This window comes from Camelina sativa, chromosome 1 (assembly GCF_000633955.1).
Source record: "Camelina sativa cultivar DH55 chromosome 1, Cs, whole genome shotgun sequence".
NCBI classification, from domain to species: domain Eukaryota; kingdom Viridiplantae; phylum Streptophyta; class Magnoliopsida; order Brassicales; family Brassicaceae; genus Camelina; species Camelina sativa.
In genome coordinates, this window is record NC_025685.1 from 1987611 (window position 1) to 2012360 (window position 24750).

At 36.7% G+C, this 24750-nt stretch overlaps 5 protein-coding genes and 1 pseudogene across 7 annotated transcripts; 4 read left to right on the forward strand and 2 right to left on the reverse strand.

Annotated features, from left to right (window-relative positions):
• LOC104715310 (protein DEHYDRATION-INDUCED 19 homolog 3) lies at positions 5639-8216 on the reverse strand. The gene is made up of 5 exons (XM_010432747.2): positions 7792-8216; positions 7094-7236; positions 6713-6790; positions 6340-6605; positions 5639-6030 (listed from the first exon to the last, which is right to left on the reverse strand). The coding sequence occupies exons 1-5, from the start codon at positions 7865-7867 to the stop codon at positions 5922-5924; spliced, it is 672 nt and encodes a 223-aa protein (XP_010431049.1). The 5' UTR covers positions 7868-8216; the 3' UTR covers positions 5639-5921.
• On the forward strand, positions 8583-11138 carry LOC104715505 (syntaxin-43). 2 transcript variants are annotated; one of them, XM_010432928.2, is made up of 8 exons: positions 8583-9082; positions 9408-9684; positions 9777-9866; positions 10036-10107; positions 10184-10261; positions 10366-10431; positions 10516-10596; positions 10684-11138. In XM_010432928.2, the coding sequence occupies exons 1-8, from the start codon at positions 8868-8870 to the stop codon at positions 10789-10791; spliced, it is 987 nt and encodes a 328-aa protein (XP_010431230.1). In that variant the 5' UTR covers positions 8583-8867; the 3' UTR covers positions 10792-11138. The 2 variants fall into 2 exon arrangements, with proteins under 2 accessions (XP_010431230.1, XP_010431279.1); XM_010432977.2 differs by having other exon boundaries at positions 8586-9082; positions 9411-9684.
• LOC104715376 (importin subunit alpha-7-like) lies at positions 11030-15357 on the reverse strand. Of its 2 annotated transcripts, XM_010432806.2 has the most exons (11): positions 15049-15357; positions 14337-14415; positions 13970-14064; positions 13747-13878; positions 13279-13464; positions 12825-12988; positions 12661-12739; positions 12383-12511; positions 12158-12285; positions 11492-11903; positions 11030-11264 (listed from the first exon to the last, which is right to left on the reverse strand). In XM_010432806.2, the coding sequence occupies exons 1-10, from the start codon at positions 15265-15267 to the stop codon at positions 11495-11497; spliced, it is 1620 nt and encodes a 539-aa protein (XP_010431108.1). In that variant the 5' UTR covers positions 15268-15357; the 3' UTR covers positions 11030-11264; positions 11492-11494. The 2 variants fall into 2 exon arrangements, with proteins under 2 accessions (XP_010431108.1, XP_010431158.1); XM_010432856.2 differs by lacking the exon at positions 14337-14415 and having other exon boundaries at positions 15049-15135.
• Positions 16804-17534, forward strand: LOC104715637 (annotated as a pseudogene).
• Positions 18285-18914, forward strand: LOC104715728 (defensin-like protein 205). The gene is made up of 2 exons (XM_010433135.2): positions 18285-18392; positions 18529-18914. Exons 1-2 carry the CDS (start codon positions 18326-18328, stop codon positions 18702-18704), a joined length of 243 nt encoding a protein of 80 aa, XP_010431437.1. The 5' UTR covers positions 18285-18325; the 3' UTR covers positions 18705-18914.
• Positions 20283-23685, forward strand: LOC104715818 (ATP-dependent DNA helicase Q-like 1). Its single transcript, XM_010433223.2, has 10 exons — positions 20283-20479; positions 20568-20941; positions 21271-21522; positions 21612-21775; positions 21912-22008; positions 22104-22147; positions 22310-22424; positions 22618-22971; positions 23071-23295; positions 23417-23685. Exons 1-10 carry the CDS (start codon positions 20365-20367, stop codon positions 23519-23521), a joined length of 1845 nt encoding a protein of 614 aa, XP_010431525.1. The 5' UTR covers positions 20283-20364; the 3' UTR covers positions 23522-23685.

The following is a 24750-nucleotide window of genomic DNA, read 5'->3' on the forward strand; positions in this document are numbered from 1 at the left end:
ATTCACTCTATGGCATGACCGGCTTGGCCATCCGGGTACGAACATGATGCGTAAACTGATTAATAGTTCAAATGGCACAATCTTAAAGAGAGAAGAGTTATCCCTAAAAATCTCACGTGTGTAGCATGTGCACAAGGGAAAATTATCATAAGGCCGTCACCAGCAAATGTCAATAAAGAGACTTTAAATTTTCTGGAAAGGATACAAGGTGATATATGTGGAGCAATACACCCACCGACGTTTAGATATTTTATGGTTATGATCGATGCATCAACCAGATGGTCACACGTTTGCTTGTTATCCACAAGGAACCTAGCATTTGCTAGGATGTTAGCTCAAATTATAAGACTAAGAGCACATTTTCCAGATTTTCCACTTAAGACTATACGTCTAGACAATGCTGGTGAATTTACATCCCAAGCGTTTAATGATTACTGTATGTCCATGGGGGTGAGTGTGGAACATCTTGTGGCACATGTCCATACACAAAACGGATTAGCTGAATCCTTCATTAAACGAATACAATAAATTGCTCGACCATTGCTAATGAGATCGAAGCTTCCTGTGTCGACTTGGGGACACGCAGTTTTACATGCAGCAGAACTTATACGCATCAGGCCATCTAGTGAACACAAATATTCACCATCCCAATTATTAACGAGTCATGAGCCAGACATATCCCATCTCAAAACATTTGGTTGTGCCGTTTATGTACCTATTGCTCCACCACAGAGAACTAAGATGGGACCTCAAAGGAGGATGGGAATATATGTTGGATATGAGTCTCCCACCATTATTAAGTATCTTGAGCCAACTACAAGAGATTTATTTAAGGCCAGATACGCGGACTGTCAATTTACAGAATCCGAATTTCCTATGTTGGGTGGAGAGACAAGCAAGCTGGTTAAAGAATTAACATGGAATCAAACATCCTTAAATTGGCAAGATCCTCGAACTCTAGCATTTGATGCAGAGGTTCAAAAGATTATTCATTTACAAAAGCTAGCTAATCAATTGCCAGATTCCTTTGTTGACCCAAAGAGAGTAACAAAATCGTACATACCAGCTTGTAATGCACCAGTACGTATTGATGTTCAGAAGGAACACAATTATCAAGTTGCTACAGAGTCTAAGCCACGTTTGAAACGAGGTAGACCATTAGGTTTCAAAGATAAGAACCCTCGGAAATCTAAGAAAGGTGCAAATGAAACCGAGGTTAAGGAAAAGACAGACATGGCCGCGGCAAATCCTAAGGTATCAAATGAGGTTTGGGACGCTACACCTCAAGGACCTGAAGGTGTTGATAATAATGAGATCTCAATAAATTATATCATGTCTGGAATTCAATGGACCCGTAAAGATGTCGACATCGATGAAATATTTGCATACAAGGTAGCACTTGAGATAAATGAGGAACATGAACCCACATCTATATTAGAGTGCACTCAAAGTAAAGATTGGCTAAAGTGGAAAGAAGCCATTGACGTGGAGTTAAACTCTTTAAAGAAGAGAAGTGTGTTTGGTCCGATCTTAAGGACAACACCTGAAATAAAGCCAATTGGACATAAGTGGGTCTTTGTAAGGAAGAGAAATGAGAATAATGAAATCGTGATATACAAAGCACGGCTTGTACCACAAGGATTCTCTCAAAGACCAGGAATAGACTATGAGGAGACAANACCCTCGGAAATCTAAGAAAGGTGCAAATGAAACCGAGGTTAAGGAAAAGACAGACATGGCCGCGGCAAATCCTAAGGTATCAAATGAGGTTTGGGACGCTACACCTCAAGGACCTGAAGGTATTGATAATAATGAGATCTCAATAAATTATATCATGTCTGGAATTCAATGGACCCGTAAAGATGTCGACATCGATGAAATATTTGCATACAAGGTAGCACTTGAGATAAATGAGGAACATGAACCCACGTCTATATTAGAGTGCACTCAAAGTAAAGATTGGCTAAAGTGGAAAGAAGCCATTGACGTGGAGTTAAACTCTTTAAAGAAGAGAAGTGTGTTTGGTCCGATCTTAAGGACAACACCTGAAATAAAGCCAATTGGACATAAGTGGGTCTTTGTAAGGAAGAGAAATGAGAATAATGAAATCGTGATATACAAAGCACGGCTTGTACCACAAGGATTCTCTCAAAGACCAGGAATAGACTATGAGGAGACAAACTCCCCTGTGATGGATGCAACAACATTTAGGTACTTAATAAGTCTGACTATAAGAGAAAAACTGGATTTGCGGTTAATGGATGTTGTAACCGCATACTTATATGGTCAATTGGATAATGAGATATATGTGAGATTACCAGAGGGTTTTGAGCTCAAAGATAAGAGTGGTTTTCGAGAACAGTACTGCATTAGGCTGAACAAATCCCTTTATGGACTGAAACAAAGTGGTCGAATGTGGTATAACCGTTTAAGTGAATATTTAGCTAAAGAAGGCTATAAGAATGACCCAATCAGTCCATGTATATTTATAAAGAAGTTTGCAAACAAAGGGTTTGTAATTATAGTAGTTTATGTGGATGATTTAAACATCCTTGGGACCTCTCGGGAAATCGCCCAAACAGTAGAGTATTTAAAGAAAGAATTTGAAATGAAAGACCTAGGCAAGGCAAAATTCTGTTTGGGATTACAACTTGAGTACATTGGTAATGGAATCCTTGTGCATCAAAGGGCATACACAGAAAAGGTATTCAAGAGGTTTAATATGGACCAAGCTCACCCATTGACCAGCCCAATGGTTGTTAGAAGCTTAGACTTGGATAAAGATCCATTTGGTCCAAAGAAGGCCGATGAGGAAGTTCTCGGTCATGAAGTGCCATACCTCAGTGCTATAGGAGCGTTAATGTTCTTGGCTAGCCATACTAGACCAGGCATAAGTTTTGCCGTGAACCTCCTAGCAAGATTTAGTTCTTGTCCGACCCAAAGGAACTGGAATGGAATTAAACATTTACTTCGTTACCTACAAGGGACAATAGATTTGGGTTTATATTATACTAACTATAACAAAGAAGGTTTAGTTTGTTTTGTTGATGCAAGTTACTTATCGGATCCGTACAACTCTAGGTCTCAAACCGGCTATGTGTTTACACATGATGGTACGGCGATCTCGTGGCGTTCTATGAAGCAAATTATTGTGGCCACTTTGTCTAACCATGCGGAAATCCTAGCAATTCATGAAGCCGGACGAGAGAGTGTATGGTTGAGGTCGATGACTCAACACATCAGGGCAAATTGCGGTATGATCGAAGACAAAGAGCCAACCGTAATCTATGAAGACAATACGGCATGCATCGCACAGCTCAAGGAAGGTGACATCAAGGGAGATCGGACGAAACACATCCTACCGAAGTTCTTCTTCACACATGAACTACAAAAAGCCGGAGAAGTTCGAGTGGTGCAAGTGCAATCATGCGACAACTCAGCCGATCTCTTCACTAAGGCATTACCGACAACAACGTTCAAGAAGCTCACGCACCAGATTGGAATGCGGAGGCTTAAGGACTTAGAGTGATGCTTGGAACAAGGGGAGCAATGCGTGCTGTACTCTTTTTCCTTCACCGTGGTTTTGTCCCGTTGGGTTTTCCTGGTAAGGTTTTAATGAGGCAACAACCTCCTAGCGTATTGCATCGATCCCTTAGCATCAGCATGGTTATGTCATCCAAGGGGGAGTGTTATAAACCACTTATCGGATGGACTCCATAACCAGGCCCATACACGGCCCGTTCATGTCCCGTGTCCGTCCAAGGCCATAAGGTCCATTAGCCACATCCTTTAATCTTAGTCGGTTTAGTATTGCTAATGTAATTGGGTTTTGCCCTTGACTATATATATGTAACCTCGAATTTATTGAATGAATAAAAACAAGAGATTCTACACTTTGAACCTATTATAGCTTTCTTAAAGTAATTTTGCTTTTCTTCTCGAAAAAACTTTAAACAAACCAGTCGAAATAGATATTGTTCATCCTAATTATGCCCTATACGATTTATTTGTAAGTCACTCTCAAAGGCTCCACTTGTTCATAATCTTCCAAAAAAACTCACGATAAATGACTAATCACCAACTATATTATATGTTGATTAAAATTTGCCTTTTAAAAAAAGAAGTAACGCTTTAATTAAAATATAACTGCAATCCAATTTCTAACATATTCTCTTTTTAATATGCACGAATTAACAAACTATTATATTAAATGAACTAGAGATACGTACATATACATTCCACTCGAATGCACGAACTAAGGACATGGAAGTGGGAAGTCTAGTGTATACGGCAGTAAATGGATTAAAGAACCTTTGCTTACGGCAGTAAAGGGGGTTAAAGACCCTTGCTATTAGGTCATTTGCCTTTTGCTTACTTTTCGTTTTTCGCTTTGGCAAAATAAAATAAAAAAACAATCTTTCACCATTATTTAACTAGGCCGAAGCTCAGGCTCCAAGCCTCCAACGATACATTAGCGAATGAATTAATATAGGGATATGCTAGATCTGCCTTATAGCTAGCGCATGAACTACCACCACTATTGTGTTGAAGACTTTGGTTTTGATAACCTTTTTAATATTCAACTTTAAAAGTACGTCTTCTAGATTATATAATGTTTTGTTGGACATGCAATCCACATCACGGCTGCACTATAATTCCCTCATATAATGTAATTTAATCAAAATTTCCCTTTATTTTATATTTTTTTAACTTAGATTTGTGCTTCAATTATTAGTTCAGTACTGAATCCAACAAAAATCATCAGTGAAGGATGATAATTTAATTTGCTAATAGCGAAATCAATGTTAAAGATGCTTAAATAATTTGATCAACCGCTGAGAATAAATATGCAGCTTTTTTGCTTTCTTTTCAAACTTACGTATTCTTGAAGGTTTGCATGACTAATTATTGTTGACTATATATAGTTAAACGAGATAGTGTTGGATTTGCATTGCTTGATAATTTTAGGTCAGCTGGATCCGATGGTCATTGTTATCTGAGTAAATGATTGACTTTGGGCCATTAAAGAGACCGGCCCAGTATAGAATCTAAACAAAGCTGTTGGCGTTAGCGTTTTATATCGAACTCTTTCCGACACGCTGTTCATAAAAAATAAAGGCAAAACCAAAAACGACACGCTTTTTTACCTTAACAAAGTTAGAAACGGCGGAAAGTGTAGTAGAGCTAAACAAAAGCCCCACATCGGAAACACGAAACGAAAGAGGCTCTTGAAACAGGGTATAAAATAGAGACTCATGACACCGAAAAAATCACTTACCTGGACGGGGTCAACTCGCGATCAAGAAGACGAGTGGCCTAGGCTAGTGACTTCCATTGCACATACCGGAAGGGTGCTATGCTTAAGGTCTTCCCAAGAGGAAGAGCCTACGTCATTATTTGTGGCAGAGGGGGTTTGCGTTCGCGCAGCCCCTACCATTTCTCTCAGTCTTAATCTTTTAGTTGACCAGAGTGTCTGGCTTGGGAACTAGAGTCCCTTCCATAGGCTTAGTTGTTCCATGCTATTGCCAGTGTAAACAGCTTAGATGTAGCTGTAGAGTTTGGACTTCATTTTCAGAAAATGAGGAACAGATGTTTCAGAAAACTACAGTGCCAACTTTTACGAGCAGTCTCATCAACATACCAAAGCGTAAACCGTGACTAATTAAGAATTTGGAAACGAAGAACTGAGGCAAATACAATGAAATAGATTACATTTTGGTTGTTTTATGAACCTACAGACAAATCGAGCATTAACTATAGAAGCTAATGTGTTCATAACTTACACTCATAATCCCTCTCTCTCCCTACAAAGCACTCTCCTTTATTTGCTCCACACAAACAATAATTCCGTACACTTTTCTCTCTGAGGCAGAACATGGAGTTTCCCTCGTTGCTGAGAAGCTACCAGAAGCAATACTCCATTATAAGCCGTCATCAAGAATCGTAGAACTCACTAGCTCTTTTACAAACTCGCTCCGTTTCAACTTCTGCTTTTGATCCTCAGCTGACAGAGACGGTTTTATTGCATTCCTATCATCCACAAAGCCTTTATCAGTGATCCACACGTATATTGGAGTATGACTCAACTTGATCAAATGGTTTCAATTTAGCTCATACAATCCCAAGTTCCCAAATGTAATTCAAACAATACTAATGATTTATCCAGATTACAAATATCATTCAAATGATCCAATGCAAAGTTGTAGAGCAAAAACACTTAAAATAACCAAGAATCATCATCGAGGTTCAATCAGAATACCAGCAAAATGATAGATTATAACTAAAAAGGTGACCATAAGAGGTTAGGCACAAAAAATGATTGAAAAGGAGGAAGCATACCGTTGAGGTAAACTCTGACTTGATATATTCTTGTCTGGACCAGTTTCTGTAGATACACATGACTCCGATGTGAAGAAACCATCAGCGATAGGTGAAATAAAGGATGATAACAATGGGTCAGCCGCTACATTGGCTGATGAGGAAGAAGATACGATACACGAAGATCCCCTAAAAAGGCTCTGAAAGTTTCCATCAGGAAACTCTCTTCTCAAGATCGATAACGTGGAATGTGACCCCCCTCTTCTTGGTTTTCTCTTGCGGTACATGTAATGTCTCGTTAAGGAATGTTACAACACAACATAACAACAGATTGTAATAACACTAGTAGAGAAAATTGATTGTTATCTATGACTTGAGAAGACAAAAAGGATATCTTGAATATATTAGCATGCTGAAGGGTTATATGAGCAACCATATCAACACCCACCCTAACCGCACAAACTGGACATACCTACAATAACAACTCACTAGATTAACCGCTAGAAATAGATTCAATACACACAGCTGATTCAACTATTCTCCCTTGTGAATCAGATTAAAAAATCCTAATCTTCTCAGTTGCCTTTAGTAAAACCCTCCAAGAAACAACAGAGGAACCAACACTGCTCAGTCTAAGCTTTTGAGAATAATGTGATGAACCAGAAATGTGTCAATACCATTATTTACTTCAAAATTTTTTTTTTCACAATTTCAAGAAAAAAAAAAAAAAAAAAAAAAAAAAAAAAAAAAAAAAAAAAAAAAGAAAGAAGATTACCCCATTTTTGGCTTCCATGGGATGATCTTCATCTATGTGGCAACAGAGAGATACAATATCAAAATAGTCAGAACAGAAAGGGCAAGCAAACTCTTCCCTGAACTCTTCTTCTCCATCTATCTCTTCAAACCCTAAGAACGTATCTGCAATTCCAAATAAATCCATCAAATACATACCCAATAACTACAACAAAACAAAATCCATCTCTGTGGTTACAGTAATATATGAACCTAAGATTTATCATGTTCATAAACACTGAGCATAGTAGCATCACAGGAGTGATTAAAATGCTACAAAGACTGCAACTTTTTGAATATTATTTCATCCAAGTTCTCAGAAATCAAGCAAAGCCAGAAACCAACCAACAACAATCAACAAAGCTTTGAAATTTCCATATCATAATCAAACCATACTTCATCAACCAAATACAAAAAGCCCCTATCCTTTCATTTTCTCAAGTATCAATCAAATGACGAAACCTTACAACCAAAAATCGATTATTTCCCATAAACTTTCTCAAACCTTGAAACAAAAATCAAGGATTCTAAATCGGTACAAAAGAACACAAAGTCTATCACCTAAACTACCTTGTCCTTCACCCATCAATTTGTTAGCCAATAAAAGATCAGATAATAATAATCATAATAATCGTTTAGAACAGAGGAAGAAAATAAAAAATCAAATCTTTAAAAACTAACCAGATCGTGATGGAAAAGCTAGCTGGTATCTCCTTGTAGCTGAAGCAAGACGATCACTCCATGAATCAGAATCCATTATTGATTAAAAAAAAAAAAACTAATCAAAATCAAAACCCGGAGAAGAACCCAAATAAAAAAAAAGTCGAAATTTTTATACTTTTTCCCTCAACAACACACAAAAAAAAAAAAAGTTTTAAAGAAATCAATCGATTTAGGAAAGAAAATATATCTGATGATTGTCTGAAGAAATCAAACGCAAAGGGAAAGACAGATACAAAAGACCACAGATTCTAAGGTCCGTTTTTATTTTCTTTAACAAAGTTTTTTTTTTTTTTTTTTGTTGTCTTTGATTTCTCTCCTCGTTTTTAATTATTTTGGATAGAGAGTGAGAGACAGAGGAGACAAGTTCGTTCTATTATACTTCTCTCTCTTTTATTTCGTTTAAGTTATGTTCTTTTTATTTATTTGATTTTATTTGCTTTCAATGATGAGTCTTTCCCGGAAAAATAGATAAAAAGTGTTGGGCCTCCTGCCACTTTAATGGATCCTTTTATTGTGTAAAGTCTACGAAATGCATGCCGTTTTGATTACTTTTACCCGACGTGTAAACTATCATTCAGTAACATGACGTTGGCAAGCTTTTTAATTTAAAACGTCATGCTGTTTGTTCTTTTGGACACGTGTCAAGTTTTCATTAGCTTCTTTTCGAAGATGTAGCAGTTAAAAGGTGTACCTAAAAGCAGCAGATTTCTAGCTGCTACGTCTGTCTGACTTTGTTGTCAACTGTTGTTTGCTTTTAATTTATTTTTATTTTTTCGGAATTTGTAAATCTGCGAACTGTTTTTTTTTTTAAAGCCGTCGGAGATTTTTCATCCCGCCGGAGATCGGCCGGTCTCCGCCGTTCCCGTCGTTTCTTTGGCGCGTTGTTCGTTGCTTTCTGTATGTTGGAACCGAGATTTCGTTTAGATCTATAGCTTCCGATCGGAGGAGAAGCGATAATCTAATCTAGACGTGGAGATCTTGGTTACTTGTTGTGTCACTGTGATTCTTCTAGGGTTTATATTTTGAGCTGTGCTATGGCGACTAGGAATCGTACGTTGTTGTTCAGGAAGTACAGAAACACTCTGAGGATCGTTCGTGCTCCGATTGGGTCGTCGACAGTGACGGGGAACAATTCGTTGACGGGAGCTAAATCCGGCTTAGGTCCGGTGATCGAGATGGCGAGCACCTCTCTGTTGAATCCGAATCGGTCTTATGCTCCAGTCAGTACTGAGGATCCTGGGAATTCGAGGTACTTCTCTTCCCCTTTCTCTCTCTTGCTGACATTGAAATGTTAGAAGCTTGGTGATTGCGTAAGAACTTGATCACTTCATGTAGTAGATGTTAGTATGAGTGGTAGCTCATGAAGTTTTGAAGTAAGTGTTTGATTTAGCAGAAGACATGGTAATCTAATCATCCTGAGCAACAACGTTTCTTATGGATTAGGAATTGGTAGCTAGATGCTCAACATTGTCGTTTTAGCCTCTTTGATAATTAAGATTATAGTACTCGTATACATTTCTGTGGCCTAATTTGTTGAAAACTGAAAGTTTTGTTTCTTGTTTTTAATGTCCAAGTAGAGGTACGGTAACAGTGGGATTACCACCAGACTGGGTTGATGTATCTGAGGAGATTTCAGTTAACATTCAGCGTGCAAGAACCAAAATGGCTGAACTGGGAAAAGCTCATGCGAAAGCATTGATGCCTTCATTTGGGGATGATAAAGAAGATCAACATCAAATCGAGTCTTTGACACAAGAGATTACTTTCTTATTGAAGAAATCTGAGAAGCAACTTCAGAGGCTCTCTTCAGCAGGACCTTCTGAAGATTCAAATGTCAGGAAAAACGTCCAGGTTGGTGTGCTTGACTTGATGTGTCTCTTGAAGGCGTTTCCTTTCGTTTTCCATCACTATCTAAAGTTCAAGTCTTATGTGTTTTATAACAGCGATCACTTGCTACTGATCTCCGAAACCTTTCGATGGAGCTTCGTAAGAAACATTCTACATATTTGAAACGCTTGAGACTGCAAAAAGAGGTATTTTATGACTCTCTGTACATTTCCTATGCTTGAGCCTTCACCATTCGAGTCTTTGTTCTGTTCTTCACCTGCACTTTTGTTTATATGAATTTCGTTATGCTCTTGTTACTTGTTTGTATATTTTATTTTTGTTTCTGAGAAGCTGTGACTTATGATGTATCATCAGGACGGAACGGATTTAGAAATGAATCTGAACGGAAGCAGATATAAAGCAGAAGATGATGACTTCGAGGATATGGTATGACTCCTTTGTCACAATCTTATTACCCATTATTCATCTGATTTCTGTAAACAATATGTGAATTTCACTACAGGTATTTAGTGAACATCAAATGAGCAAGATAAAAAAGAGTGAGGAAATATCTGTAGAGAGGGAGAAAGAGATTCAACAGGTTAGTGATTGCAACTCTTACTGCTGTTTATCGTTACTACTTTCAACTCTTACTGTCTTACTGCTCTTTATCGTCACTTTCTTCTTGTTCTGCTTCATGGACAGGTTGTTGAATCCGTAAATGAACTTGCTCAGATCATGAAGGATCTTTCCGCGCTTGTTATAGACCAGGTATACCACTAAAACTGGTGTCTTAACTTCTGAGTCACTGATTCTAGAAATACTATAATTTGAAACCAAAACTTGTCGTGACAGGGTACCATAGTTGATCGGATTGACTATAATATCCAGAACGTTGCTAGTACAGTCGACGATGGTCTCAAACAGCTGCAAAAGGTCGACTTTTTTTAAGACCAGTGTGTATACTCTCTATAAGATTTCATGCCTAAATGTTTTAGCGTAATCACTTGTGAATCTCCGCAGGCGGAACGTACACAGAGACAAGGAGGTATGGTGATGTGTGCGTCTGTTCTTGTCATCCTCTGCTTCGTCATGCTAGTACTCTTAATCCTCAAGGAAATTCTCTTGTGACCCAAGAAAAAGTGTGATAATTCATTCTTTAATTCTTTTGAAACGCGATCACCACATTTTTGCGGTACTGAGTGTTCTGTGTCCTCATATGGTCTGAAGAAAAAAAACCAATTGTGTTGTCTCTCTTCCTCGGTGGCTTTTGCTGCAGCCTGCGGCTTCTTCTGCTATTATTTTTCACTTCTTACGGCGTTTACATAGATGGACATCATCACTTTTGTATTGAGTGTTTGTAACTTGTGTTTTAACGAGTTTATAATGGTTTATTTACATGTAAAGATGATATTAATTATGATTTTTGAGGATCTATGGACAGAAGATAATATAGAACTGTAAGGTTTGTTCCAGAATACAAACTACTACTACTCCTGACCAACATTGTCATTACTATAGAAAGCAAGCAATGTAATCTCTAACCTCCATTTTCAGTTAGTGTATGAACAGAGCTGAATGTATGATTGCCAAAGCTGCCTGTCCTGAATCATCAGAAAAACACCAAACAAGAAATAAAGTAAATTGAACTACCGAAACAAAGTTGCTTGGCGTGAGTTTCGAGTTTCTCTTAGACTAAACTAAACCAAACCAGACTTTGATCTATAACAAACGCCTACTTCCTTAACGTAACAAGAGCTTGTTCCTACTAAGTCCATAATGAGTAAGCAAAAAAACAATTAAAGTTACCGCATGGAAATATAAGTCTTACCTCTTAAGGTCCGCAGTACATCTCACTGAGAGTGCCTGAGGGTGTTGGCATGTTTGCAAAGTTGTCAAGTGGGACATATATCATGTCTTGTTTCCCTTGAACTCCTTCTTCTTCTTCTTCCTCCGTCCAGTATGTTTCTAGAATTTTCACCGATGTTTCGTAGATCTCATTGTTCTCGTGAGATTGCAGGCCCTCGATTTTCTCCAGTCCCTCAGCCTCTTCTATCAGCTGAGCATGTGGGTTTACATTTGTTTGAGGACATTGGTAAATACCTTTAGCGTTTCTTGTGCTGAAAACTTCTCCCACCTTCAGTATTTTCTCGAGTGCTTCTAAACAAACCATGACGAGTTGAGTATCTGAGGATGTAAGACGATCGCACAACGGTTTGATGCATTCTTGCTTTACTAGAAACCTGTCAAGACATTAACAAATCGCGTGTAAGATTTGGAAGGAAAGAATCAGACCCACACGGGTTTAAGAAGTGTATAAAGTATAAAACAACCTGCTGAATACTCTGCCAGGAAAAGTTGTAATAGATTCAATGGAATGAGACCAGAAGATTTGGTTCTGCTGTTATAACTCTTTTTCATGGCTCTATATTCAAACTACTGAATATTTGATTGCCTAAATATGTCCTAGTTTTGTATTAGGTTAAGTTCTACGTACATGATTTGCTTGTAAGATCCTCCAGCTATAGCGTTGCAGATAGCCCAGGCAGCCTCATTCTTGACATTGAGTTCAGAGTTTTGGAGCAGATTAACAAGTGCAGGACATATACCAGCATCAATTACAGCCTATGAAGAGATTTAAACAAGTACAGACATATATTCAGCGCGACGTCTTGATTAGATTCGATTAAAAAGAGAAGTCCAGAGACGTGTATTGGCAAACCTGAATCTGCGACTGACAACCAGCGGTGATATTAGAGACTGCCCAACAAGCTTCCTTCCTGATGGTCTTGTTATAGGATCCCCTTAGAAGATTTAACAAGCATGGGAGCGCTTGAAGATCAATGATATGCTAAGAATATCGCAAAGAAAAGAGTTCTGAGAACATAATCATGATAAAAAATCACATATTTATTCAAGTTTTAGTTCAGAAAGATAAATTGCATAAAGCCAGTTATAGTAGTGCTAACACTAAATTTATATCAGTAGCCGCATATTTACCTGAGTTTGACTATCATTTCCAGTTACAATATTTCCAATGGTGCGAAGAGCGGGAATGAGAACTAAAGGTGAACGGTGGCTGTTCAGAAAGCAAAAAAACCATCAGTAATATATGACTCTTGATTTTCTTGGTTAGTTGAAGTGATAAAGTCTCAATCACTCACACCGAAAGACCAATTAGTCGCGCACAAATTTTGGCTTCTATCACGGCTTGTACTTTTTCATTTGAACCATCAGAGAGATAGACCAGTGCCCAACACGTATAAGCCAAGAGTTCATTGTCATCTAATCGAATGAGTTGTGCAAGAGCTGGTAATGCAGCACTCACCTGTGGGCATATATAAGTGAGATATCTGAAATAATAAGACATTCATCAAATCCTATCAGAACAACTAAGCAGGCTCAAGAACCAAACCTTGTTACCAGAGTTTTTACAGTATTAAATATTTTAGTGCTAAACAGTTCCTGATCACCATAATATGGGCCAAAACCAATTTCACAGCTGTTAAGTATGCTGGATCAAAATATATTAAGAGTGCAAGACAAGAAGCTATAACAATACTCAGATAGGTCCTTACCAAAAAAAAAAAACAAAACTCAGATTGGTTCAAAACATACTTGATCAAATGGAGGCTGAGGCTTTCCTCTGCAAAGATTAGACAAAGTCCAAGCGGCGTTTACAAGCATAGAAAGTTTGGCTCCATGGTTTAACTGCGACAATAGAGAAGGTAGAGCTGCATGTCCAAGGACTATATCACGGCATCTAGGAGAGTCTCCAGAAATATTTCCTAATGCCCAGACAACCTGATTTTTCAAGCATACAGAAGAGCTTAGTTGCAACTGAAAAGTGGGAGGGATTCAACAAACTCGACCGAACATATTAAACCTACAAGTATATATAGTCTAAACCTTGTATCTTTGTTTATCAATAAATTTAGAAGTGTTGCTTTCCGTTTATTGATCTTTGTCATTTTCTTTATCTTATAAATCTACCAAGTGCAGAAGCAATCACATGCTCTTGGTAGTCATAAAAATTCGACAACCACATAGCATTGGTACATGATGACCAATCAACACATCATATACCTGCTCACGGACCCCATCGTATGGTGAGCTGAGAAGTCTCACTAGCATCGCAACCGCTCCATGATCAATCACCACTTCAGTGTTCTCAGATGTTCCAGATGCAATATTAGTTATTGCCCAAGCCGCTTCAAACTATAAAATTTGTTCCATGAAATGAGAAAGCATTGAGCTTGTGAAGCTACTGATAGAACCAGATTGATCATACAGATGCATCGAGGCTAACCTGAAGCTGAGGAAAGTCATCCCATGTCAGGAATTCCACAAAGCGTGGAACCAAACCAGCCTGTATAACTTCTTCAACGTGTAAATTAAACATTTCTACCAAAAGAACAGAAGATAGCATTAGAAAAGGCATATACATTGCTATTGCTTAACTTTCATATTGAACTACATTTACACATTATACAGCAAAGACATCATCATAAGGTCTGAGCAGAGCTCATTGCAGTCTAACACTAAAAAAGTGTCAAAAATGTTGATGTGGCTCATGTAGCAAATGTCGTCAACATAGACAATTGTGGCATAATAGCCTGTTAATTTTATAGCAACCGAAATTTGTTAGTAAATAAGTGGAATGGGATGTCTCTCACCACCACAAAGTAACGTTCTGATCTGAGTAGTAGCCTCAATCAACAGATCCCTCTTGTCAGACCAAATACGGCTTATCAACTGTAACCAATCGAACATACAAACTACTCAAACATAGAACTGATAATCCAATTATACATACGAAATGTTATATGTCCATTCAAAGAATTTCAACACCATGTTAATATTCTATAATATGATTATGGAAAATCTCCAGGTCAGGAAAACAAATGTGGAAAGTCTTAAAGTGCTCATACTGGGAATTTAAAGGATTAGATTAGATGCATTGCAGAACACATAAGAAGCTTTAGAAGGCAACACCCAACTACGAAAGTTAAATAGGCTTCTAGCACTGTATAATCAAGCTTCCGTACATGCAAATTCTTCATAAACCAATAGCGATCATGAATAAGTAGCAATCGGAACGATCGCATCAAGCATCAAAAGTCAAATTTCAGAACGCTATATGTCAAGAAGCTTGAAACCCAATCGTCTGACATAATCACTCGAATCGAAAAATTAAGAACACCAAATTCAAACATTAGAAACACCAAAATCAATCAGAATCGAATAGATCATTTCAAAAATCTCAACACCAGAAGCATGGATCTAGGGATCTCCAGAAATTTAAAGCCAAATTCATCAATCAATACTCCAGATATTTTTTTTTCGCGACGAAAAAAAAAAATGTTAAAATAAAGCGGAGAAACGGACCTTCTGATCAAGAGAAACGGCGGAAGGAGAATGAGGAAGAGACTCCCGACGCTTCTTAAGCAAACTCTCTTCTTTCTTAGCTTTGCGTATCTCAACCATGTCGTCCTCTCTTCGCCGACGACCACCAACTCCGTCAAGCACAGCCTTGTACCCGCTCCTCCGTACTGACATCGTCCAGCTCGTCCTCATCGACGTTGTTCCTCCTCCTCCCTTCATCATCGATCTCGCTTCGCTACCCAAACGATTTCGACGGTTTTATTTTATTATACCACCAAAGCAACGAAACAATCCCACGCTCTTCGAAAACAAATCAAAACAAAAAAAACGGTTTTTAACTTTTTAGGGTTCAATTGGATATTTTATAAACATTAGGGGCACAAATTCGAATTAGTAAGATAACTTGGGGAGAACAAAGATAAAAAAAGCGAGCGCAAGTTGATTCGTTCCCGCCTAATTTCTGTTACAGATATTATTTGTTTTGATATCGAATCCGAATCGAATTAATTATGACTAATTGCCATGTTTGCACGGCGATCATAAAGGTTTCGATTGATTTTTTTTTGTTTTTTGACCTGCAAATAGTTTCATATTATAAATATCCAATCTATCGAATTGAAAGAAAGAACAAAAAAAAACAAACACTATTTATTTTATGAACGTGAGAGTAAATAAATGTAATTTGAAACGTATCTCGTCGTGATTAGTTATTAATTATCACAATTTCTCTGTACTGTGCACACATCTATATCTCTATATCTACATTTTTGGAGACATTTAGCAAATAAATCATAGAGTTAGAACCTATTTATAAGCATGCCATTAGCATTAATTATTAATTTATTTTTAATTTAATTTATTAATATTAAATTTCAATTTTTGGAAACAAGATTTCTCATCCTAATAAAATTTCCAAAACAATAGGAACCACTCCCTTTAACATTAAATATTAAGTTTATAATAAATTTAATTAATATTAAGTTTTCAATTTTACAAAATAATATTTTTTCCATAGAAATATTTTCTAAACAAATTATATACACACATCTTGGGTCCATTTTAATAACCTTTGGTTATTAAAAGAAAAACAATGTGGAATTCATGTCAATCCCAACAAATAACTGTTAACAATCTTTTATTTGCATTTCACAACAAAACTATATATATTAAAGTTAACTGATTTTTTATATATAAAACATACAAAACTACAATACAAAATTATCCTATACATAAAAAATTTAAAATAATAAAAATATTACTATCTGTAAATAAAAAAAAACACACACAGTATATTCCTTCTATAAATCACCACTTATTTAATTGTATGTTATACACTTATACAATAATATAAAACAATAAACCTCAAACAAAATAATTTCTAATTTCTATACTAACTAATATATCTATATTTGTAAGGTTGTACATTTAAAAAAATACAAATTAAACATTAGTTATATATAGTTAATCTATAAAACAAATTATTTATTTTTATGAAAAAATAGTCTCGCGGTGTACCGCCGTTACCAAAAAAAGGTAAAAAAAAACACACCAGTGAGGTAGAAAAAAAAAATAGAGACCAATTCAGTTTAAGGTCTATTAATTGTTCGCTATAAGTTAATTTCTCTTTCTATTTTCAATCATTTTGTTGTAACCATCTTTTTGTTTTCCACCACATTTTACCTCAAGGCTTTGAATAGTATAGAGAATCTATTTATTCGGAGTATTAAAGCATAAAAAAAATTAACAAAAAAGAAATAAGATAAGAAACATACAAAAAAAAAAGAGAGAGACAAAACCAAGATGGAGGATTTCCAATCTTCTAGAATACGATCTTACAAGTCGTATGAAGGAGATAGGAACCTCCAACTGGTTGATCCTGCTGATTTAAAACCGGTCAGAAAAATTTACGTTGTCAGAGAATCAAAAGCATAATCGATCTCCAATGACATCAGATCTATGGCGCAAGATTTCTTATAAAGACTTGCCCGTTAGACCCACCAGAAAATCTACCTCTCATTCAACATCGCTAAAAGGTAATCAAAAAATTATGTATAGAATACAACTAAATATTGTGCTTGAATTTGATTGCAACATTTACAAATAATGATTATATAATAGTTTAAACGTTATGCAAAATGTTTTGTTTTAAAACAATCATAGGATGGTGGAACGATCCGGAGATAAAGAGAAAACGACGAGTGGCGAAATACAAACTTTATTCGGCCGAAGGAAAGATGAAGACAACTTTGAAAAAGAGTTACAAATGGCTTAAGATTCAATGCTCTAAGATTATTCATGGGATATAGGTCCCTCGTATTATATAATCTGATTAGACGTTTGTTTTGAAATTCAAGAGATTTAATTTATTTTGTTCATTATGTAATTGTGTTCCTTGTGTATTTCTATTACATTCAATTAACTTGCACATCCAAAAAAAAAACTATGTTAATTTGGAAAAGTTATCTAACTACGGTTATATGTTGTATGTTTTTTTTTTCTTTTTCAAGTAACACCACAACCAAAAAAAAACTTTCAATGTGTGACGATAATGGTTTGATATGGGTTTTTTTCAAAAAAAAAAAAAAAATTGGTTTGATATGAAGATAATTAAGTGGGCATCAATTTTGTTCAACACTAGGTACTCATTTTCCAACATCTATAAGTTTTTAACCTAATTAATAGAAGCATATCGAAATTTCAAGAGGGAGAAAGATATGACTTTATAACTTTCGGAAAAGTCCGAAGAAAATATCTCACCGAGTAATTAGAAAAATTAATGAGCAGATGACCTTCACTAAGAGCTAGATCAAGTGGCGGCCATTGAGCCGAGCTAGGAAGCAAATAATGGAATCAAAATCACTTAAGAATGACTCCGACCAAAAAAAAAATCACTTAAGAATGAAGTTTAATTTGTCAAACCTTTACAAAACTACATTTTTGAGAATTTCTTTTACTTCACTTCTTTCAGCATGATGTAACCTCTGACTCTGTCACTTTTAGAATTTTGGTAAGAAAAACATAGTAACAACAGAAAAAGAGACAAACACGTTGACGTTCGTTCAATAAAGCAAAGCACTGGTTGATAGTATGAAATTTAAACACGTGAGGTAGAACGGCGACGTTTGCAATTCTAGTGGATAACAATATATACATTTACTATAGTTGATAAGTCAACGAAATTTTTAATGTTACTATAAGATCGCAACCCCCATTGTCTTGAAAGTATCACCTAAGTTTCTGAAAACAGGTATAAAAAGAAAAGAACGCAAAAGCTACAAAAATGGCAAAGACCCTCAATTCCATCTGCTTCACCAGTCTTCTGCTCGTTCTCTTGTTCATTTCAGCCGGTATAATTTCGGTTCTAGTCTTTCTAAGTTGTTCATTTGCATGCATATCTATACACAAATATAAAGCAGGAACCACCATTACTAGCTATTTTGATTGTAACTTCTTGATCTTTTTCTTCAATATATATATATACAGAGATCCCGAAGAGTGAAGCTAATCACTGCGATAAGTTCTTAGGCGAAGCCACAGTGTCTTACCCATGTAGGGAAAGAGAGTGTGAAGCCCAATGCCATGCGCATTATGAGCACTCATGTAAAGGAGAGTGTGAGGATCATGACCATGAAGAGCATTGCCACTGCTACGGTTATTGAAATACTATAATGTTACAAATAAACTCGTATCGAATAAATTATAATAATACTGTATCTCTATAATGTAAGTGTGGTTTCTTTCCGTTGTAAGTTGTTCGTTTCTGATAAAAGAGTAGGACGAAGCTAATGACGGCTTCTATCTGCGTCTATAATAAGATCATATGTTGTATGCGTTTTCGTTTTGGTAATAAAACTGTTTTGTGTTGTCTACGTGATTCGATTGCTAAGCTATATATGTAGATAAAAAAAAACATAAGTTAATCTTCGTCTCGATGATCTCCGTTCACAATACAATTTAATATTTTCTTCTTCTTACTTAATACTCCCTTTAATAATATAATATGTTTTAGAAATGTTATTTTGTTTTATAATATATGATGTTTTTAAAATTTTAAATAATTTTTAGATTAGTTTAATATTTTATATTATACAATTTTGTTTATGATTGGTTAAAAAATTTTAATATGCGTATTTTTACTAAAAATATCATATATTTTGAAACAGAGGAATATTAGATGCTCCATGAAAAAAGTGTTTCACAAAGATAAATGTTATTAGATTTTCAATCTCAAAATATGTATTGTAAGATACTTTAAGTTTTTTTTTTGTTAAAAGGATACTTTAAGTTTATCCAAAGTAAATGAACCAATGGCAATATATCAGGGTATTTTAAATTTATGTGAGTATGAATGAATATGAATGTATGATTATCTTCAATAGTTTATCTATGGTGTAGCGACACTAAATTAACTTCTATGTTTGGTCGTCATATTTGTTTAAATAAAACTTATAAGTTTGACAATATTTATTTGTTTCCCGGCCTCCCCGTCAATTGCTAAAATTAAAAATCATAATGAAACTACAAAATGACATACGAAAATAAATGAAAGTCCAGATGCATCATCACTCATTCAGTTGGTTAATTTGTTTCTCTCTTGGTAAGTACTAAGTTTCACTGAAAAAAGGTCGAGGCAACCATTTTTGTACGATATTGCCAATATTGCAAACAAATCCCATTGTGATTGTTTTACTACAGCATTTTGTAACCTAGGGTTTAGCCGAATGGAAATTTACAAAAAGGTCTTATATATTATATATATGCACTAATTGGATTAAAATGTTGAAATTTGAATAGTTTATCGAGTTTGATAGAGGAGAACAAAAGAGGAGAAAGATTTGACTTTTAAAGCCATCAAAATATGTCCAAGGATGATATGTTAGAGGTGAAAATTAGAGACATTGATGAGAGCAGTGGACCTTCTTCTCCATAGATCGTTGAATATCAAAAAGGAAATTGCTTAATTTAAATTGGACCCATTCCAAATTTCCAACCCTATCTTACGCAAAATTTAAAGGCAATAATCGGACGGCATTTTAGTAACGAGAGATCAAACCGGCGGTTATTAGAAATCAGTTGAACCAGAAAAGGGAAACCGATGACATGGAGACCGGTTATCAATAAAATCGCAAGGATCGGTGAATCTCTCACCTTAAGATGGACTTGGGCCTCAAAGCCCATCAATGATAGAATGAAACGGCAAAAATGGCGGGAAAAATAGGATGGAGGTTTCTTTTTGTGCGGCGGAAAGGGCTCTAAAAAAATTCAGCAAATTTTCCTAATCGCCGTCGTCGGGAATAATAGCCGGTTACGTTGCCGGAGATGAAGGATCAGGATCTCGAATTGGAGAAAGCTCGATTGATAAGCCTAGCTACACAGCTCGGATTCGACGAAGAAACCGCGAAGAAATGCTTGGATCGATTCGTCTCTCTTTACGGTACCAAAATTTCGAATCTAGATTCTATACTATATGCTCTCTCGTAATCGATTGGGTTACTTAGGTTTATGTGTTTTGTCTTAAAAAGGCGATGATGGTCGGGATTTCATCACTGTTGAGTTATGTGGAGATGATTTTCTTGCGGCGTTAGCTGATTTTGAAGAGGGAACTGAGGAATGGGATGATATACAGGCTATAGAGTCTGAAGCTCAAGGAACATTGGCTGAAATGTTTGATAAAGCTAACCCTAGTGATAACGGATTCAAGACTGATGATGATAATGATGATGATGATGATGATTCTAGAGTCCAAGTTCATGTCATTGAGGATTCTCCTGAGCCAAAGAAACACCCGGAGGTAATGGAGTTGGATTCTTCTAGTGATTTAGAAGATGTTGAGACACGCTTCAAGGTTCCAAGGAGATCACAGACAAGTTCTATAAATCACTCCTTGAGATCTATGGTAAGATTCATCATTGCAGTTACTGTTTCATGATTTTTGGGAGAAGAACAAATACTCTATTTCATTTATGTACTGAAAGATATATCTATATTTAATCATCCGTAGAAGCTAGAACTGTGAGGATGAATGGTTTACAAAAGAAAAGCTTTTTATCGCAAAGACTTGGCTCTTCATTCATTTGGGTCTGGTTCCTATGACAAAGTTAAAATAGTTTTTTTTCATGGGTTCCTTTTACAGCTTCTGGGTTTGCTACATTTTGAACTGTGTTTTTAGTGACAAACTTGTACTTTCTTCTTGTACTGAAACTTCTGCTTTGTTCTTCTTTCAAGGATTTTTCCATGGAGGATTCAGTTTCAACAATTTCAGGAAGAAAACCTTCTGTACATATATCACAAAACGACCTTGTAACTCCGAGTTACGAAGAGTTGCAGGCCTTGGATGATCTGGAGTTTGCAAATTTGGTGATCTTTGGGAACAAGGTGTTCCGGCCCCTGCAGCATCAAGCATGTAGAGCATCTATGGAAAAGAAGGATTGTTTTGTTTTAATGCCTACGGGAGGGGGAAAAAGTCTGTGTTACCAGGTCATGATCCCTTAGCTTTTATATGTTCCTGAAGGCGTGATTTGCCACAGTCTGCATACTAAATCTTGTCTATTTTGTTTGTTTTACAGCTTCCTGCAACACTAAAAGCTGGAGTTACCATAGTTATATCTCCTCTGTTGTCCCTCATCCAGGATCAGATAGTTGCCCTGAACCTTAAGTACGGGATACCAGCGACTTTTCTAAACTCTCAGCAAACAGCTTCCCAAGCAGCAGCTGTATTACAAGAGCTTAGGTGAAAATCCTCTCCCCATTTCTTTCATTTTTACAGTCAAGCACCTTAGACATCATTTATCCTTTTTGTTTAATGGAGATCAAACCATCTAAATGCTCTTAAAAGGCTTATACGTGCATTGACATTTTGTTTGCAGAAAATATAACCCGTCATGTAAACTCTTATATGTGACACCTGAGAAAATTGCTGGAAGTTCATCCTTTTTGGAGACACTAAGATGCTTAGACCGCAAGGTAGATTCAGTTTTTCTTGTTGTTGTTACATAATATATAACAACCAAATTCTAGCGGTAATAAAAATGTTAAACATCTTCCATCATTAACAACAGGGACTGCTGGCAGGTTTTGTGGTTGATGAAGCTCACTGCGTGAGGTACAATACTGTTCTCCCTTTCTTTCACACATTATATCTTGTGGTCTACACGAATGTCTTCTGATTGTTCATCACCAACACCTTAATATCAAAATAGATCTCTGCCTGCGACCTGGGAAAATTTTCCTTGTGATATACAAGATGTGTTGTTTTTCTTTCCAGTCAATGGGGACACGACTTTCGGCCAGACTACAGGGAACTGGGATGTCTTAAGCAGAACTTTCCCCGTGTTCCTGTGATGGCTCTTACAGCAACGGCAACTGAATCAGTCTGTCAGGTAACAACCATTACCATGATTAGATCCTTTTGAATTTGGGAACAGATTTGAATGTTCTGAGGATTTCCATTGCACCAGTTCTCAATTTACCTTCAGAAGACAATCATACGCTATCATATGTTCTGGCTCCTTATGATATGAACACTGCTATTTTGCCATTTTGACCAACCCTTTTTTTTTTTCCACACAACAGGACGTACTAAAAAGTTTGAGAATTCCCAGGGCTCCGGTTTTGAAGATGAGCTTTGACAGAACCAACTTGAAGTATGAGGTGATCGTTAAAACAAAAGAGCCGCTGAAACAGCTCCAAGAGCTGTTAAAAGATCGGTTCAAGGATCAGTCTGGGATTGTTTACTGTCTCTCCAAAAGTGAATGTGTCGATGTTGCGAAGTTTCTGAACGAGAAATGCAAGGTGAAGACGGTATATTACCATGCTGGTATGCCTGCAAAACAGAGAGTTGATGTACAGAGGAAATGGCAAACAGGGGAAGTCCGAATTGTTTGTGCGACCATCGCATTTGGGATGGGAATAGACAAAGCAGACGTGGTAAGTCAAGCCTGTTCATAGCTGTGCAGCCATTTTGTTGCTAATTTCTGCCACTTTCCTCTTTTTTTTTTTTAATAAAAAAATTCGGTTTTGCTGCAGCGTTTTGTCATACACAATACCTTGTCGAAAGCTATAGAAAGCTACTACCAAGAGTCAGGGAGAGCAGGAAGGGACGGGCTTCAAGCACAGTGCATTTGCTTGTACCAGAAGAAAGATTTCAGCAGAGTCGTTTGCATGCTGCGTAATGGACAAGGCAGAAACATGGATAGATTTAAGTCAGCCATGGCTCAGGCCAAGAAGATGCAGCAATACTGTGAGCTGAAGGTAATATCGTTAAAACGCAAAATGGATAAGCAAACGTTTTTAATTGTCTGTTTCCATTGTGGATTATATGTTCAAGATTTTACTTCATCCTTACCAAGTCTTAAATCTATGAATGTTACAGACAGAATGCAGAAGACAGATGTTACTAGAGTACTTTGGAGAGTCACTCGACCGGAGGATTTGTAAAAGCAGTTTAAACCCGTGTGATAACTGTGAAAAGAGCTAAAGTAATCTCTATCAAATTTTTATGACTTGACCTCTTATATATTGATAGTTGATACATATAGTTTTCTTCATATGACCTGAGAGTTATTAGTAAAACCAAGTTATGATCCTAGTTGTAATAGTAAAACCAAAACCTGATGAGCATTTCCAAGGTTTAGTTCTCAATACAATTCTTCAAGGTCATGGTTTATGGGTTTGTCGTAGAAGATTAATTTGTACCCAAAGAAACATATATGTATTATAAATTGCGCTGATTACATTGGGAAACAAGTAAAGCAGTAATTTGAGCAGACCCTGTAACCATCACTCAAGTCACTCTCTATATCTGCAAATACTACTCACAAGCAAAACAGTTCAACGGAGGCCAGACGGAGAAGGTAGATATCTAGATTCTAGAAACAGAAACTAAATCGCTGTTATAAAACCAGAGAGGCAGGAAACGATGAACAAAAAAGTTGTAGACAAGGTTTTTGGTGGAAAGCAGTAGTACATCGTAAAGGTAAAAAGCAAACAACACTGCTTCATGACAGCATTGAGTCATTTACTCATTGTCACCCTTACTGATGCTTCTTGTTGCCATGCGTCTTCTTTTGGGGCTTTGTTGCGACGTGCCTCCCAAATTCGGTCCGTTCATTTGTTGAGATGGTGGGATAACTTGCGGTGCAAGCAACTGATTTGCAGTGGCATTCTGGCTGTTATCTCCAACCGCTAGGTTTGCATGGCCATCTCCGAAGTGAAGCGAGTTCGGTAACGATGGGAAAGGGACTTGCAATGTTCCTCTGGCCCAAAAGCTGTCTGCTACTATCTTTTTGAAGTTCGTTTCTAGAACTTCCGGATCGAAATATAGTGCATGTCTCCTGAAACAAAAAAAAAAAAAAACAAGATGAAAGAGATTTGAATCATACAAAAAGATTAGAAACAGAAGCAAATTAAAGGAACAAGGTAAAGTCACGGGAAGCAAAATCAACCTGCAAAAAGTAGAAGGATGATCTGGAGTGTAATGGCTGATCTTTTCCCATTTACCTCTACAACCTAGACCTCCCTCTTGGAAGAACGTTGGTGGTACTCCCAACTGCAGAGAAAAACACATACAGACTAATGAGGTTCAAGTTTTAAAGAATGTGTACTAATATATAATATATTACCTCGATTTCAAGGCATCCAGTTTGAACGTCCGCTTTAAGGGACAAGACATCGCCCCAATTGATCGCCATCCTTTTCCAATGTTGT

Coding starts and splice junctions, on each gene's coding strand:
- LOC104715310 (XM_010432747.2), bottom strand. CDS start 7,867: ATGGATTCTGATTCATGGAGTGATCGTCTTGCTTCAGCTACAAGGAGA. Junction 7,237..7,791: donor AGCTTTTCCATCACGATCTG/GTTAGTTTTTAA, acceptor TTGGAATTGCAG/ATACGTTCTTAGGGTTTGAA. Junction 6,791..7,093: donor CCATGGAAGCCAAAAATGGG/GTAATCTTCTTT, acceptor TTGTTATTGTAG/GTATGTCCAGTTTGTGCGGT.
- LOC104715728 (XM_010433135.2), top strand. CDS start 18,326: ATGGCAAAGACCCTCAATTCCATCTGCTTCACCAGTCTTCTGCTCGTT. Junction 18,393..18,528: donor TCTCTTGTTCATTTCAGCCG/GTATAATTTCGG, acceptor ATATATATACAG/AGATCCCGAAGAGTGAAGCT.
- LOC104715376 (XM_010432806.2), bottom strand. CDS start 15,267: ATGATGAAGGGAGGAGGAGGAACAACGTCGATGAGGACGAGCTGGACG. Junction 12,740..12,824: donor CGACTAATTGGTCTTTCGGT/GTGAGTGATTGA, acceptor CTTTCTGAACAG/CCACCGTTCACCTTTAGTTC. Junction 11,904..12,157: donor GGATCTTACAAGCAAATCAT/GTACGTAGAACT, acceptor ATGTCTTGACAG/GTTTCTAGTAAAGCAAGAAT.
- LOC104715505 (XM_010432928.2), top strand. CDS start 8,868: ATGGCGACTAGGAATCGTACGTTGTTGTTCAGGAAGTACAGAAACACT. Junction 9,083..9,407: donor GAGGATCCTGGGAATTCGAG/GTACTTCTCTTC, acceptor TTAATGTCCAAG/TAGAGGTACGGTAACAGTGG. Junction 9,867..10,035: donor GCTTGAGACTGCAAAAAGAG/GTATTTTATGAC, acceptor ATGTATCATCAG/GACGGAACGGATTTAGAAAT.
- LOC104715818 (XM_010433223.2), top strand. CDS start 20,365: ATGAAGGATCAGGATCTCGAATTGGAGAAAGCTCGATTGATAAGCCTA. Junction 20,480..20,567: donor TCGATTCGTCTCTCTTTACG/GTACCAAAATTT, acceptor TGTCTTAAAAAG/GCGATGATGGTCGGGATTTC. Junction 21,523..21,611: donor GAAAAAGTCTGTGTTACCAG/GTCATGATCCCT, acceptor TTTGTTTTACAG/CTTCCTGCAACACTAAAAGC.